Genomic DNA, 18,564 nt, shown 5'->3' with positions numbered 1-18,564 from the left:
CGACGGCAGCCATACTGCGCCAGAACGCATGCATTCTGTACTCGACTATTGATTAAATGGTTAATATTTTAGCATCTGGCCCTTTCGCTTTATTTTTTTAAATGACACAATTTGTGTGTTAAAATGACTTACACAGTGAATGAGTTAAAATTAACACAAAACTAGTAGTCCTGGAGCTCACCCACGGATGTGTCAAAATTTAACACAGGTTGTGTCATTTTTAACACATTCTTTCTAAGAGTGCAGTCAAGAAATAAGGGTCTTTACATTTTTTTTTACATTTATATACTTTTTAACCACAATTGTTCGTCTTGTGCTGGTCTGCGATGCGTCACGTATTACGTCATCACGTTGGAAAGGTCACAAAAAAAAGAAGAAAATAATAATAATAATAAATTAAAACAAAGATGTTGGACATTTTGAAGTTGGAAGAGAAAATGAGAAGGAAGTTTTCGCCCTTCCCTACTTTTTTGAACCGGAGTACACAGACAAATAACTTAGATGACGTGATGTGTGACCTTTACAGCGCGATGATGCAATGTGTGACACGTCACAGACCAGCAAAGTATATACTTTTTTTTTTTTTTTTTTTAAATGACCGATCGTTCCGCTAGATAAGACCCCATTCCTCAGCTGGGATCGTGCAGAGCCCTTTGAAACTGCATTGATTTGAACGTCAACATTCTGGTTGCCATTGAAGTTCATTGTGTGGAGAAAAATCCTGAAATGTTTTCCTCAAAAAACAAAATTTCTTTTCCACTGAAGAAAGACATGGACATCTTGGATGGCATTGAGTTGAGTAAATTATCAGGAAATGTTAATTTTGAGGTGAACTAATCCTTTAACCAAATCGTTTCAGTGACCACTTCCATTGTATGGACAAAAAAATACAAACAAAACAAAACAATGAGACATTTCTCAAAATATGTTTTAAGTTCAACAGAAGAAAGTCATACAGGTTTGAACCGACATTATTCCTCTTGATCACCAAGCCTAAAGACCAATATACTGAATAGATGAAGGAGACCAGGAAATTAAGGTATACTTCACTGCTGGAAAGATGAATGTAATTCAGCTCCACCCCTTATATCAGCCAAAATACAGTTCCTAACCCCTTCAAAAGTCTGCGCTTTGTGTCGCAACACTTGTAATTTTCTGTTATTTTTCTCTTCTCTAGAAAAGAACGACACATGTTTTGGAATGCTGTAGAACTTCTGTGTGGTATGTGAGAACATTCCAGATGAATTGAGATTTCCAGTATATATTAATAATTGTAAACTACTCATAAATAAACACTTATACTTTCAAACTATATCTATATTTTATGTAAAAAAAGAAGTGTAAAACAGCCCTGGTCTCCCATAAATGGGACACACACACACACACACACCCCTTCTCGAGGAGTCCTTTCAAATACACCAAAAGATACAGATCAAAACACTGTAATCCTGCATAGTTCTGAGGAGAATTCATTTCAACATGCACAAACAAGGCAAGACTGATTATCTATATTGTGTAAAATTAATATATTTAATGTGAACTATATTTATAATGGATTTTTTTTCCCTCACATAACGTTTCCTCTTTCCCACAGTATCCTACACTCAAGACTGGGTCAGCTCATTATAAACAGTAACAGAAGTTCAGAAGATTGTGAACCTGGGCTGCAACCAATCAAATCACTACATGTAAGAGTTTTGGGGATGGATATATTTTAAAGAAACCCAATCAAATCATTCACCATAAGGGTTTTGGGAGGGGTATATTTTAAATGTAACCAATGAAGTCACTTTGCGGTTGGGTGGGATAAATTTGAAGTTGACCAATGAAATGACTTTTGAGGAAAGTCTATGGCCCAATAGCTGTCCAGTTTAGGTGTGAAAATGTCCCCTGACAATATCCTTGAGGGGATTACTCACTTGCCATGGCTGCAAATGTCTGTAGCACGGTAGAGTGCCTCAGCAACATATGTTGCTACGTTACCGAATTGGTAACATTACGGAAATATCCGGACTGGTGGAATTTGATGTATCTGATGAGGAGTGTTTGTGGATACTTTAAGAAATCAGTGGTGTATAGCCTACAGGAGTTTACTAGTCTGGATTTCCATGCAGTGTACTACAGTAACCATGGTAAATACGCTATATTAATGACCCGTTAATATAGGGCTGGGCGATTTAAATCGCGATATTGTTATGCGCATCTCGTCAGTAAAGCCGGTTCCTTGATTTAGTAGTAAATCACCATCACCTGCTTTCAGATGGAGCGGCATTTAGGGCTGAGGAGATAATTAAGTGATTAATTTAGTGATGCTTGAGCATTATTGAAGACACCTGATGTTAACAAGCAGAATCACTGAAGAAGAAAAGCACAAATTGTAAGTTACCATTAAGGTGATGGGTGTTTGCTTTAGTTGGGCTCTAGACCATTCTATGTTTATTTTAATATTTACTGTTGTTTGTCTGCTGTTATTGATTTATAACAGTTAAATGAACAAAGTAAAATGTTATCTTATAGTGTTGATTATGTTTTGACATAATCATACTGTGATCTGAAAAGTGAAACATATTAAGATAGTTAGGTTTAACTTGTTAGCAGCAGTTTTGTGATTCTTCAGCCTATGATTATCAGCACTTTACTTATAATTCAAAATATTTAATAAACAATGCTCTAATCAAAAAGACGTTCAGACATCAATAATCAGCCTGTGAATCTCAACAATGGTGGTGACAATAATAAAGCATGTTGCAGTGGCTGCCACCAATCACAACTCATTAATGGCTCCCATCATGCATTGCAGTATGAATAAATTATGATCTGAATTGTCTATGTAATTTACTTTTCCTCATTGAATATTCTGCTCCTCACCATTGTTGAGATGCATAGACTGAATCTTGACATCTGTGTGTGCCTATAAGAATGATTTTTTTTTTTTAAACAAGTTTTAAGAAATCCTTTATATCAAAAATTCTGGCCATTTATTCAGATTCACAGTTATGCTGTAACCAACAACATAAATCGAAGTCAGAAAGAAAGATCTTAATGAGCTCAGTGATCAAGTTCAAATGATGATTGTCATAATATAACCAACAAAGATCACTTTTTTTTTCTTTGTTCAACTGGCAGTTTTAACTCAGATAAAACCGCCAAACAAAATCTAAAGTACACATGAAAGGGTCAGAGCCCAACTAAAGCAACTACCCATCACAATAATGGTAACTTACAATTTGCGATTTTCTCCTTCAGTGATTCTACTTGTTAACATCAGGTGTCTTCAATAATGCTCAATCATCACTAAATTAATCACTTAGTTATCTCATTAACGTAAACACTCTTGAGTGTGGACTCATACACTCCCAGGGGTGTTAATTTAACACTGGAGGTTTTGCTGTATACAAAGAGCCGTAGTTAACTGACAAGCTGAGCCATATCGCATTAAATATCGCTGGCGATACGTCCGCGATATTGATGTGATTTGGCTCAGCTTGTCAGTTAACTACGGCTCTTTGTAGTAAATGCCGCTCCATCTGAAAGCAGGTGATGGCGATTTACTACTAATCAAGGAACCGGCATTACTGATGAGATGCGCATAACAATATCGCGATTTAAATCGCCCAGCCCTACGTTAATAGGCATACAACATATGGAAACTGCTCCTGATGAATAGAATGAACATTGTACCTGCATGCAAATCCTCCCCAGCGAACACACGACAAACCAGTTACGTAATGTACTTTTTTTGGTAATTTCATGACTTATTAATTGATACGGGATGCCGTCGTTGCTTAGAAACAAAGCGATACAGTAAAAACTTTCCCACGACAGACGTGTCAACAGCTTTCAAAATAAAAGTTTTGCATTAGAAAAACTTTTAAAATGACCTTTTTTTTTTCTTCTTTTTTTTCACCGGTTGAGAAACACTGACATACTGCGGCGGCTGGACCCCTGGGAATTAAAAATAATATGATCATAAACCTCTAACATACTATTCCATACAGATGCATATTGTGCTTGCTGACTCTTGACTTTATAACTACTTTGGGGCCTTAAGCACATAAATAGGTCATTTCGTGCAAATTCATCTAAAAGCGCCAAATTTGGCACAGATGTAGCCAGAGGTGGAAAGTCCAGGGGTCAGAAAGTAAAAGTCCTGCCATATGTTTATTCCACCCATGAACTCACGCAGCAAAAACTCCAGTGTTAAATGAACTCTCCTGGGAGTTTACTTGGCTCCAGACTCAAGAGTGTTAAAGTTAATGAGATAATTTAGTGATTGATTGAGTGATGATTGAGCATTATTGAAAACACCTGATGTTAACGAGCAGAAAATCTTTTTTTGTTACCATTATGGTGATCAGTGTTGGCTTTAGTTGGGCTCTTGACCCTTAAACTAATAAATTTAGATTTTGTTTGGCTGTTGTATCTGAGTTATAACTCTCAGATGAACAAAGAGAAAGTTGATCAGGTGGTGTTGGTTATGTCTCGGTATAATCATCAATTGACCTGAACCACAAAACTCATTTAGAGAGTTAGGTTTATCTTGTTGATTACAGCAGCCTGTGATTCTACAGTATACTATTTTCAGAATTTTCAATATAATCAAAAAGATTTCTTAAAAGTTGTTCTGATCAATAGACCTTAAAAAAGTATTTTATTCGGACACACAGACATCAATAATCAGCCTGTGATTCTCAACAATGGTGACAATAATAAAGCATGTTGCAGTGCATTCTGGGTGCCACCAATCAAGACTCCTTCATTGCTCCCATCATGCATTGCAGTATGAATAAATTATGATATGAATTGTCTTAGTAATATTATTTTTGTCACCAATGTTGAGAATCATACTGTGACGGTCACCAGCTGGAGTGCCCTTGAGAGCCACCAGAGGGCACTCCACACCGGACTATCATATTCACTCACAGACTACATTTCCCATCCTGCATCTACCTGGACTGATTACTTCATACACCTGCACTGCACTGATTACACACACCTGCACCTCATTCACACACACACATAAAAGCCACTTCCACACTCCACTTCTCTGCGAAGTATTGCATTGCTCCGGCGTACAATTTCTGAGCGTTTTCCCTGTGTTTGCTGAACTGTTACTGACCTTGGATTGTTTATACCGACTTCTGATTCTTCTGCTGCCTGTCTTGACCCGGATTGTTCATTGGACTGTGATTCCTGCCGCCTGCCTCGACCCTTGCCTGTTTTCTGTTTCTGCTCTGAGATTATCTCCATTGTTCTGTCTGCCCCTGATTTACCCTGCCTGTTGATTATTCTAATAAAGCTGCAATTGGATCTTACTGCGTCCTCCACATCATTACAGAATACTTCGCCGCTTCAGATCCAGCAGCTGAGAGAAGACCGAGACCCACCATGGACCCACTAATCAGTCTCTTCCGCCTCAGTCAAGGTAACCGATCTATAGAGGAATATGTTGAACAATTTTGTGAGCTCTGCCATGGGGTAGACTTGGACGAGGCAGTCTTAAAGGATAGTTTCCGATATGGGCTTGAGGACATGGTAAATTATCTCATGCCTGACAACACCCCTCAATGGACTCTATGTCAATATATTGAATTCGCTCTGAGGTTAAACAGATCATCCTTTTCTGCGGGCCCTGTGGATGAGGGTTCCCATGAACTTACCACACCCGTTGAACCAGAATTCTGCTCTACCTCCCCGTACTCTCGTTACATCTTAGCAGAATTTCCAGAGCCCCGTCACGTCTCAGCAGATCGTCCAGAGCCCTGTCACGTCTCAGCAGACCGTCCAGAGCCTCGTTACGTCTTAGCAGAATTCCCCAAGCCCTCTACTGCTGAGGGGGCGTTTCCAGAGACTGTTCCCGTCACGCCAGCCATCAAGCTAGTCACCGGATCGGTCTATTATCGTCCAGGACTGGTATCCAGTGTGGCCGATTCCCCGCTGAGGTCAGTTCGTGTTGCCATAGGGGCCATCGTGCAGGAGTCTCGTCCCGCCGAGACTATCCTGCATAAATCATGTTTCACCGAGACCTTCCTGCCTGGGTATCTTCCTGCCGAGCCTGCACTTCACGCCAGTCCAGCCGAGCCTGCACTTCACGCCAGTCCAGTCGAGCCTGCACTTCACACCAGTCCAGAGCTGTGTTCACCGCTGGTCCTGCCCAGCTCAGAGCCCTCTTCGCCGCTGGTCCTGCCCAGCTCAGAGCCCTCTTCTCCGCTGGTCCTGCCCAGCTCAGAGCCCTCTTCGCCGCTGGTCCTGCCCAGCTCAGAGCCCTCTTCGCCGCTGGTCCTGCCCAGCTCAAAGCCCTCTTCGCCGCTGGTCCTGCCCAGCTCAGAGTCCTCTTCGCCGCTGGTCCTACCCAGCTCAAAGCCCTCGCTGCCGCTGGTCCCATCAAGCTCAGAGCGCGCTGATCCTGATCCAGAGCCAGAGCTTCACGTCAGTCCTGCCGAGCCAGAACCAGAGCTTCACGTCAGTCCTGCCAAGCCAGAGCCAGAGCTTCACGTCACGTCCGCCCTTCCAGAGTCTCGTCTCGCCGAGACTGAATCTGTTCCTGATACTGATCCTGAGCCTGAATCTCTTCCTCTTTCTGCGCCTGTGTCTTCGGACAAGATGGCCGAATCCACGCCTGTGTCTTCGGACAAGATGGCCGACTCCATGCCTGTGTCTTCGGACAAGATGGCCGACTCCATGCCTGTGTCTTCGGACAAGATGGCCACTGCCGAGCCAGTGTCTCAGGACAAGATGGCCTCCAACGATCCAGTGTCTGTTCAAGTCACGTCTGCCGAGCCAGTGTCTCCGGACAAGATGACCGCCGCCGAGCCAGTGTCTCCGGACAAGATGGCCGCCAAGCCAGTGTCTCCAGACAAGATGGCTGCCACCGAACCAGTGTCTCTGGACAAAATGGCCGCTGCCACGTCGACTGAGCCCTCAGCAGAGATAGTCGCCGACACGCCTGAACCTGAGCCCTCAACAGAGATGGCCGCTGTCACGCTGTCTGTTCCTGAGCCGGTGTCTGTTCCTGTCTCTGTGTCTGTTCCTGTTCCTGAGCCAGTGTCTGTTCCTGTGCCATGGTCTCCTCCCTGGCCTCCCGAAGGGTCGTCGCCTTCCTGGCCGCCTTAAGGGTCGTCTCCTTCCTGGCCGCCTGCACAGCCTGCCCCGCCCTGGTCGCCTGCACAGCCTGCTCCGCCCTGGCCTTCTGTATTACCGCAGTCTCAAGGTCCTCTTCCGCTCCACGGACCTGGCTCTCCATCCCGCCCCCGGATCCGCCTCCGGGCCACCTCCCACCTGGACAGTTTTGGAGCGTCTGGAAGCCGCTCTTTGGGGAGGGGCTATGTGACGGTCACCAGCTGGAGTGCCCTTGAGAGCTACCAGAGGGCACTCCACACCGGACTATCATATTCACTCACAGACTACATTTCCCATCCTGCATCTACCTGGACTGATTACTTCATACACCTGCACTGCACTGATTACACACACCTGCACCTCATTCACACACACACATAAAAGCCACTTCCACACTCCACTTCTCTGCGAAGTATTGCATTGCCCCGGCGTACAATTTCTGAGCGTTTTCCCTGTGTTTGCTGAACTGTTACTGACCTTGGATTGTTTATACCGACTTCTGATTCTTCTGCTGCCTGTCTTGACCCGGATTGTTCATTGGACTGTGATTCCTGCCGCCTGCCTCGACCCTTGCCTGTTTTCTGTTTCTGCTCTGAGATTATCTCCATTGTTCTGTCTGCCCCTGATTTACCCTGCCTGTTGATTATTCTAATAAAGCTGCAATTGGATCTTACTGCGTCCTCCACATCATTACACATACACTGAATCTTGATGTCTGTGTGTGCCTTAAAGAAAGATTTTGTTTTATTTTTTATATCAGAACAACTTTTAAGAAATCATTTGGATTATATTGAAAAATCTGGACCTTATTCTGTAGAATCATAGTGATGCTGTAATGACCAATATACATTTAAGTCATAGATTAGGCTCTAAATGAGTTCAGTGATTCAGGTCTAATGATGATTATATTAAAATATAAGCAACACCACCCGTTCACTTTTTCGCTTTGTTCATCTGGTTGTTATAACTCAGTTACAGCAGCCAAACAAAATCTAAAGTTAAATATTTAAAGGTCAACAGCCCAACTAAATCAAACATTGATCTCCATAATGGTGACTAAAATTGTGATTTTTCTCCTTCAGTGACTCTGCTTGTTAACATCAGGTGTCTTCAATAATGGTCAATCATCACTCAATCAATCACTTAATTAGCTCATTACCTTCAACACTCTTGAGTGTTAATTTAACACTCATATTTGAACACTTTAACACTCTTGAGTCTAGAGCCAAATAAACTCCCAGGTCATTTAACACTGGAGTTTTTGCTGTGCAGCTGATTTCACTAATAAGTTCTCTCTCCTGGCTGAATTAGCAAATCCAGGTGATTGGAACAAAATACTGAGGAGGACTTTTACTTTCTGAACCTGGACTTTCCACCTCTGGATGTAGCTCAGGTCATACTGAAATGACGGAGCCAGCGACCCTCGGGGCCAAGATGGCGGCCAAATCCAATATGGCCGCTGCCCGAAAAGGGTTCCGACCATAACTTTTGAACCACATGAGCTACAAATACAAACTTGATGTCTTTTTCAGCTTAACTGATCATGGGAAATGCATAGAAATGTTTATATTTACGACCCAGTATATCTGGACCCCTTAATCCTCCAATTCCAATATGGCCACTGTCCAAAAAAGCAGTTTTGACTGTAGTATGGGGCCTTACACTCCGTTGTTTGCGCCAATTTATCTACAAGCACCAAATTTGGCACAGATGCAGCTGAGGGCATACTGAAATGCTGATTTAGCCAGGGCGTAATTAGCCAGGGCGTATTTACATATATCAATGTAAAGTGTTTTCTGGCTATGGGAAATGCAAAAAAATATTTATATTTATGATTTGGTATATGTGGACCCTCAAAGTCCCCAAATCCAATCTGGCTACTGTCTGAAAAAGGGTTTTGATTACAGCTTTTGAACTAAGTAAGCTACAGATGAAAACGTAATGTCTATTTAATTTTTTTACCATGACCAACACACGGGAATGCTTACATTTATGATTGTCTATGTTTAGATCCCACATTTGCATTTACAAGAAAGCAACTACCTTATAATTCATACTCTCCAAATATTCCCACCAATTTTCTAATTTAGAATGTAGGGAAGGCATATATAAGGGAGAGTCAGAATTCCAGCATAGATTTGAGCAATATTGAGCAAATAATGAGAACACTAGTTGACTGTATGGACTGTGGTGGAGCAGCTGATTAGTGCTACTACATGCTTGTGAGCACGATGGACAACAACAGTGAAAGATGAAGATGACCAACAACAGTGTTTAGCCAACTACTTCCTTTCCTACCAACTCGTGTAAGTGTCACAGGTCGGGGTGGAGCGCCAGCGGGCCGCCCACCCCTTCGCTTGCGTGCCGCCCCTGAGGAGCTGGCCATGGACACAAAGGAGACGGACACAGAATTAAAAAATAAATGTTCTTTATTAAATAACTAAAACAGTTTCTCTTCCAGCATTAGCAGGCTCTTCCAGCATTAGCAGGCTCTTCCAGCATTAGCAGGCTCCTCCAGCATTAGCCGGCTCGTCGCTAGCCCCAGGCAGAGAGCAGAAAATACGCACAACTCACAGCATTAGCAGGCTCTTCACTAGCCTCAGACAGAGAGTGGAGGTTTCGTATCACTCACAGCATCCGCGTTCTCTTCTTCAACGTTCTCTTCAGGGCTCGGACAGAGAGAGCTATGAACATAAATGGACGTAACTCAGTTTCAGACAGAGAGAGGAATGAACATAATTCACAGCTTCCGCGTTCTCTTCTTCGGTGTTCTCTTCAGGGCTCGGACAGAGAGAGCTATGAACATAAATGGACGTAACTCAGTTTCAGACAGAGAGAGGAATGAACATAATTCACAGCTTCACCGTTCTCTTCTTCGGCGTTCTCTTCACGTGTCTCCGCACTTTCAGACAGAGAGAGGTTGGAACATAATTCACAGCTTCCGCGTTCTCTTCTTCGGCGTTCTCTTCAGGCTCGGACAGAGAGAGGAATGAACATAATTCACAGCTTCACCGTTCTCTTCTTCGGTGTTCTCTTCACGTATCTCAGCACTTTCAGACAGAGAGAGGTTAATGACATTTCACCAATACAGCAAGTTCAGGCAGAGAAGAGGTTAATAAACAGCTGTGACTGCGAGTGAACAGCAGAAACAATTCCCACACTCGTATATTCACCACACACTGCAAGGTTTCACTCGTGCTCATTTTCCACAATAAAACTGCAATTCAACAGACTCATGGTGCTACCAAGGCTTACACCCGCAATCCAGCCGAAGTCTTCTCTCTCCGTCTCTCTCTCTCACTTTCTCTCTCTCCCGCGGCCACCCGCCGCGGCCACGGCCGCTCGCGTGCTGCGTGCCTCACCTCTCCCGCTGTTTCTTCCTCCTTCCCTCGCTGCCCCCTCTCTCCAATGTCAGCGTATTTTATGTTTCTCGCGCCCCAATCACCGCTTGGGATTTTTCCCTCGCACGTGCCAGTGATTTCGCCCGATCAACTCTCGCTGCATTTCCGCCCTGTTCGTGAGTCACCGGAACCGGCCCGGTGTTGCACCGGAAGTGTTCCTCCATAGCAACAACTCCCATGCAGAAAGGTTCCGGCCCTGGTCACCCCGTGACATAAGTAACCATGTACTTTTTTCTACATGTGTTTTGTTCTTAATATGACTACAATTGCAAAATAGAAAAAATGTCCCTCACAACAAGCTAGCAAGCTGGCACAACAAGCTAATGTTAGCTAGCTGTCTGGCTACTTTCTAACTGGCTGTCAGTAACAATGCTTTGGTTGATGAGTTCTGATTACCTCAAATGTTAAAAGGGTTAGCAGGCAACAGGCAAGTGTAAATTAGCACAATTCGAATGGGCATTGCACTAGTTTTATTTAAAAAAAAAAGATATTATATTATCATATTTATTTATTCTCACCATTTCAATTGATAGGAGACATCCAGAAGCAGAATGTTTATTATTACCTCCCACCAACACTGTTAGACCTTACCAGGTTTTTTTTTATAGTAAAATACTGGCAACACTGTTGCCAGTAATTTACTGTTAATTGTACAGTTCTTTACTGTAATCTACAGTATGTTACTGTAAAAATGCACTAAATTAAAACTCAAGTTAACTAATTTCACTTGCAGAAACCGACTGCCTTAAATTGACCAACTGTCATTTAAATGTATTACCTAACATTCATAATGCACTAATAATGTGAGCACACTATTACTGTGAACTTTCATTTGAGATCACTACAAAAAAAATATTGTAAATAAAGAGCTTACATCATCTATTAATTTAAGCAACATGCTGCATATCATCAATGTTTGTAGATCTTCTCCTGGACTGAAGCACAGGCTCTACTCTTCAGCACAATGGTGACCCAAAAAAATACCTTTTACACACTGTTAAAAAAAAACGGTGAAGTTTACGGTAAAATACCGGCAGCTGTGGTTGCCAGTATTTTACCGTAAAAAAATGCTGGCAACCTTTTATGTTTTACGGGACTTAAATTTACAGGCAAAATCTATTATTATAATGCAACACAATGTAAAGAAAACCTGTGAAATTTACGGTAACAAAATGTCAGCTTGAATGCCAGTATTTTACCGTAAAAAATATGGTAGCAACCTTACTTTGGACTTAAATTTATGGCAAAAAATAAATAAATAAACAAAACATCAGCTGTGGTTCCCAGTAATTTACCATTAAAATACAGTAGCAACCTTTTAGCTTTTACGGGACAACCCTTATGTTTCCATTAGCCGATAAATATTATTATTCATTTTCACTAAACTATTAAAATCTGCTTTATATTTTTGTAATATACTGATAACCACCATAATAATATAGACTGTAAAAAAGAAAAGCACATTAGGATTCAAAGTTCACCATTAGTTTTCCACAAGCTGAGGCACACATTAATACAGACACATAAGGTGCACAGTGTCATACACATAAATACAAAACACCATCATGGTGACACACACGACTCCAAATAATGCCATAAACATTAATTAAACAATATATAATGTAATATAAACCCCAAAACAAAAACTAAGAAGAAACATAATTGTTTAAATGAAATAACATCAAATGTGAAGTGTCACACAGGGAATTCTGGGAATGTCAATATAGAGAAACAACAAGAACTACAACTGACTTCAGACAAAGTCTTAGATGAAATCAACTGAAGAGAAAAGAAGACATTAAATCTGTGAAGATCTCAGCAGAGGAGGATTAAACAACTCCACAAACAGCATTACCAGCTTCACTTATTAACCAGACTGACTTTATTTCTGTTAGACGTCTACAGTTCTGTTTGAGAATTAACAGAGGTTTAGATGTTGATGATTTAATGTTTCATTTGAAGTTACCATGATGGTGATCAGTGTTTGCTTTATTGGGCTCTTGACCCTTGACTTTCAAACATTAGTTAGTTTTGTTACATTAGTTAGTTAGTAACATTAGTTTTTCAATTTTCACCACTTTCTGGCATGCTCTCCTGGCATGCTCTGATGCCTGTTTGGGGAGGTGATCTACACATTTTGAAAACCCCTCACATGTGTAACATCTTATTACAGGTTTCTAACTATGCATGCATTCTTATCATTTCAATTGATAATAAACATCCTGAGTGGGTGAGATGCTCTTGGTCTTCATCTGTTTACAACTATTCCTGCAACTTTTCTTCACTGGTACCAAGTCTCTCAAGAACCTGCCTCCCACCAAAGCTGCACTGATTCAGCACATCAAAAGAGCACTGCTGGTCGGATGCTTACACTGTTAACCCTTGCTGTAAAAAAAGGCCAAATTCTGACAATATCATACCATTTTCCATTAAAACAGTAATATACCGTAGAAAATAAAACTAGCCTACAGGAATATACTGTGAATTAACAGTGCTCAAAATCGACACTCAGAGGCTGTTTTCCCAATCACACCCTATACCCTCATTCACTATTCCCTACATTTGTTCACTAATATAGTCCACTTTAATGAAAAGAAGAGAGTGAATTGAGACACTGATGAACACCTGATTAGCAGAATCACTGAAGGACAGAGAAACAAGAACAGATAAAAGAGAAACACAAGAACTACAACTGACTTCCAGCCACACTGAGTGTGAAACCAGTTAACAAACCAGTTTAACATTATTTCTTTCATACATGTACAAAAGTTCTTGTTGAGAATTAACAGAGATTTAGTTAATAATAAAGTTTGTTGTCACCATAATGGAGATCAGTATTTGCTTTAGCTGGTCTCTTGTCCCTTGACTTCTTACAATTCATCTCTCTCTGGCTGCTGTAACAGTGAGTTTATAAAACACATTTGTTATGGCAAGAAAGAGCCAAGAAGAAGAAGAAGATGATCAGATGTTTATGGCTTTTGTGAAGAAGCCATAATCATCCTGGAAAAGTTTGATTCTCTAATCATTCCTGTATACATATTTAATTCAATTTATGGGTATTTCATATTTAGCATGTACCTATGAATCTACAACATGAAATCAGTATTTCTGTAATCAGGTCTTCAGAAGAATATTGCAATCATATAGTGCATTAAAACATTTTGAACTCCTGCTTGATTTAGACACACACAGACATCAACAATCAGCACATGAATCTCAACAATGGTGACAATAAAAAGTTTCATGTCGCAATGCATGCTGGGTTCCAGGATAATATAAAACTCCCAGCATGCACTGCTGCATGAAATGCCACCATTGTTGAGATTCATGTGCTAAATTGTGATATCTCTGTGTTTCTAATAGACTGTGTAGCTGTGTTTTTTTTGGTTTATGCATGATGTGTTAAAAAAAAACATTGTAATTTATTGCTGTGGTTTCACAGTGGTGGTAATGTAACACTTTTGATTGAGGACTAAACTCTGAATGAGTGAGAATGAATTTCCTTAGTGAATGAACAGGCAAAATGATGATTTTGTCATCACAATCATTATAACCGCAATCATTCATAAACTGTGTGTGCACAAGTGTGACTTGCACAAAAACAGCTCAAGCAGCAAAAGAAACACTAATGTTTTAGCATCAGCATCCCAACTAAAGCAAGCACTGATCTCTATAATGGTAACTTCAAACCAAACATTTTCAATTAAACCTCTCAATAACAACTTCTATAGATGTATGACAGAAATAAAGTCATACTGGTTAATAATAAGTGTAATAATGTGTAATGGCTGGAAGTCAGTTGTAGTTCTTGTGTTTCTCTATTTTCTGTTCTAACAGCAGGTGTTCATCACTAATGCTCAACAATCACTTACATATTCCCTTAATTATCTCACTGCAACACTGCGTCAATGTTACTTTTACTCTTTGTAGTGTGGACTTTCCTGTGGGGTTGAAAGGGTTAACAGTGTAAGATAAAAAGACACACCCACGGAATGTATTTTAACAGCAATGAACTGTAAGTTATAAAACAGGTTTATACTGGCAACACTGTTGCCAGTAGTTTACTGTAAAATCTTGTTTTTGGGTCACCATTGTGCAGAAGAGTAGAGCCTGTGCTTCAGTCCAGGAGAAGATCTACAAACATTGATAATATGCTGCATGTTGCTTTATTCAACAGGCGGTGACTGTGTAGTTGCTTGTCCAGTGAAAATCTCTTTGTATACTTTTTTTTTTTTTTTTTTTTGTGGTTTTAAATGAAATAAGTTCACAGTAATACTTTGCTCACGTTGTTAATGCTTCATATATTTTAGTTAATACATTTAAATGACAGTTGGTCAATTTAAGGCAGTCTGTTTCTGCAAGTGAAATTAGTTAAAGAGTTTTAGTGCATTTTTACAGTAACATACTGTAGATTACAGTAAATAACTGGCAACAGTGTTGCCAGTATTTTACTTTAAAAAAACCTGGTACGGTCTAACAGTGTACATTGGGCCGATTGAGCGCAGGCTTACAATGATAATTCATTTGAGAGAGACCATGGGAATGATAATTCACTGTTGTTTTTTTATGTTATTGCTGTTTTTTTGTTATGCTAAGCAAACATTTAAGAGTTTTGGACAAAATGACTATATTATTCTTTTAACAATTTGACATAATATAAATATTGCCTTGCAATAATAATTGTGTCTTATTCTTTCTTATATTATTACACTTTGAAATGTATTCACCTGTGGTACACTGAAAGCATTTCACTTTTATAAGGAAATGAATCAACATTTATAATAACCTTTAAAGTTGTGGTAAAAAAAGGATTTTCAACCACAGTCTTGAAAAGAATACAGGTTCCAGACTTACACAAGCATAAATATAAATATGCCAATGGACTTCCTGTGGTCAATAAACATAAAATAGACACCACATCCTCATTTGTAGGCTCGGACAGTGGCCATATTGAATTTAGGGAATTTGGGGGGTCCTGATATACCCAATCATAAATGTAAGAATTTCTATGGGTTTCCCATGGTCAAAAAAGGTAAAATAGACATCAAGTTTGTATTTGTATCTCATCTGGCTCTAAAGCTATAGCCGAATCCCTTTCAGGCGGCGGCCATATTGGATTTGGCCGCCATCTTGGTCTCAGGGATCACTGGCTCGGGCGCCCTGGCTAAATCATTTCAGTATGCCCTCAGCTACATCTGTGCCAAATTTGGTGCTTGTAGATGAATTTGCACGAACAATGGGCTGGGCCCCATACTACAGGTGACCAGACGTCCCGAAAAATTCGGGACAGTCCCGAAATCTAAGCGGTTGTCACGAATCCCGAATCTGGCCCTAATTGTCCCGAAAATTATACTAAAGCAAATTCGTGAGTAGTAGTTATTGTCTGATAAAACATTAAAAACTGTCCGTGGAGGTTGAGTCGTCCTGTTGGCTCATTGGCTGCAGCATCTTTTTTTCTTTTTTTGAAGTTCTACAAAGATACCGCACGCGCGAATTTAAATGCATTGATAAGCGAGCGCAAGTTGCCGCAGCCTGGACAGTGAATGTGCAGGCAGCCGTAAAAGAGTGATTGATTGGTCGCGGCACTGTGTGCAAAAAAATACTTCGGCCTAATGTCTGATGTCAGGTTACACAAAGCAAATCATCTACACAATTATTTCGTTTTCTTATTTAATGACCGACAATTTAGTCGTAATAATAATTTTGGCATAAGGCTTATTAGCGTTAGGCTATAGCCTGAAATGGCCCCCAACTAAACAGTAGCTTTTCTTTGGCTGCTGTGACTGCCCACTAAGCAAAATGATGTCCGAAAGACGTCTTTTCAACGTCTTTGTCACAAAAATCGGACGTTGAAAAGACGTCCACTGAGGGTCTAGAATGAAAGTTGATATGACGTCTTTTTTCGACGTGTTCTGCACGTCCGATATAGACGTTCATCGAACCTTCATACAAGGTTAAACACTAGTTCATATGTGGGCATTGTGGACATATTTCAACATCATTTATGGTCTCATTTAGACATAATTACTTTGACTATTGCTGTCAGATGATCTCAGTGAGAATTAACAGAGGTTTAGATGTTGATATTTGTTTAATTTGAAGTGTCACCATTGTGGTGATCAGTGTTTGCTTTAGTTGGGCTCTTGGTCCCCTTTCTTTATACTTTAATTTTTCTTTGACTGTTGTAACAGTGTGTTTGTGTAACACAATTGTTGTGGCAGAGAAAGCCTAAAAAAAGTTTGAGTGTTATCAGCTCAATGTTGATGAAGACATAATCATCACAAAATGGGCATCTAATATTGTTTAAAGTTTTGTATTTATATTTGGGATTAATAACCACCATCCTTGTGGAACTGCAATATTGGTGCCAAAAGCATTAAAATTATAACTTATTTGGTGGATAAAAATCATGTGCACATGTTTTGAGCAAGAGTATCATATAGTCACACACAGACATCAAGATTTTGGATATGAATCACAACAACGGTGACAATCAAAACAAAAAAGCTTGAGAATCAAGGATGAGTTTTGTACTATGAAAGCTACCCATCATGCATTGCAGGATGAAGCTTTCTTTTTTTTTTTTTGTCACCGTTGTTGTGATTCATATCCAAAATCTTGATGTCTGTGTGTCTTTTTTGATACTTGATACTTTTTTGTGACTTTTTGTAGCTTGTTTTGTGATGTTCAGTTTATTCCCTTTTTGTTTATTGTAACCATTGTTGAGATTCATATGCTAATATTTGGTATCTGTGTTTGTCTAGACTCCAAAGGGTTTTTTCTCCGTTATACATTTTATTTGCAGTTGATTTCAGTTGAATGGCGGTTTATTTCAGGCCGAGTGGCTTTAAGTCAGTTGTAGTTGGTGTGTTCAATTTTCTGAGAGTGCAAGCATGATGTGGAACCAACATCACATTGTAACATTAATTCAATGATGAAATTTAAATATGTTTTCAACATGAATTGCTTACTATCGTGGCAGCTTTCAAAATAAAAAAAATTGCACCAGAAAAACATTTAGAATTACCTTTTTTCTGTGGTTTCTTTTTTGGTTTGCGATCCACCGGTTGATCCTGCTGCGTCTGATTAGGAATGTTGGGCTGGACCCCTGGGAATTAAAAAAAGTAATATGATCTCCAAATGGCAGTACAATATGGCGTTTTCATTGTTGTTTTTTTAAGGTAAAATAAATAAATCATGCTTTGGTTCACTGTAAAACCTTGCTGTAAAAAAACAAAACAAAAACAAAAACGGCCAAATTCTGACAGTAACGCATTTTCCACTAAAACAATAATATATGTGTTCCAAATCACACCCTATACCCTCATTCACTATTCCCATCATTATTTCACTAATATAGTCCCCTTGAGAGACTGAATGAAAAGAAGCGAGTAAATTCAGACACTGATGAACACCTTATAAGCAGAATCACTGAAAGAGAAAAGAGAAGAGATTGAATTTTGAATTTTATTTATTTGAATATATATATAAATGAATAAATTATGGAGCTGAATGCTTTTACTATTTAGCTTATTAGCTTTTTTTTGTGACTTTTTGTAGCTTGTTTTGTGATGTTCAGTTTATTCCCTTTTTGTTTATTGTAACCATTGTTGAGATTCATATGCTAATATTTGGTATCTGTGTTTGTCTAGACTTTAGAGGATTTTTTTTCCATTATACATTTTATTTGCAGTTGATTTCAGTTGAATGGCGGTTTATTTCAGGCCGAGTGGCTTTAAGTCAGTTGTAGTTGGTGTGTTCAATTTTCTGAGAGTGCAAGCATGATGTGGAACCAACATCACATTGTAACTTTGGTTCAATGATGAAATTTAAATATGTTTTCAACATAAATTGCTTACTATCGTGGCAGCTTTCAAGATAAAAAATTTGCATCAGAAAAACATTTAGAATTACCTTTTTTCTGTTGTTTCTTTTTTGGTTTGCGATCCACCGGTTGATCCTGCGGCGTCTGATTAGGAATGTTGGGCTGGACCCCTGGGAATTAAAAATAATAATATGATCATAAACCTCTAACATACTATTC

At 39.9% G+C, this 18,564-nt stretch overlaps 1 protein-coding gene across 1 annotated transcript in view; it reads right to left on the bottom strand.

Moving 5' to 3' along the window:
• The window catches only part of LOC311286577 (uncharacterized protein), a 36,783-nt gene that overhangs the window by 5,548 nt on the left and 12,671 nt on the right, over nt 1–18,564 (bottom strand). The window contains exons 6-7 of the mRNA XM_084402801.1: nt 18,435–18,515; nt 17,548–17,628 (exon numbers count right to left, since the gene is read on the bottom strand). Coding sequence (XP_084258927.1) covers nt 17,548–17,628; nt 18,435–18,515 — 162 coding nt within the window. The remainder of the gene's footprint in view (nt 1–17,547; nt 17,629–18,434; nt 18,516–18,564) is intronic.

The sequence above is a fragment of the Rutilus rutilus genome (genome assembly GCF_951802725.1).
Source record: "Rutilus rutilus genome assembly, chromosome: 2".
Classification (NCBI taxonomy): domain Eukaryota; kingdom Metazoa; phylum Chordata; class Actinopteri; order Cypriniformes; family Leuciscidae; genus Rutilus; species Rutilus rutilus.
This window is presented reverse-complemented; position numbering and strand designations above follow the sequence as displayed.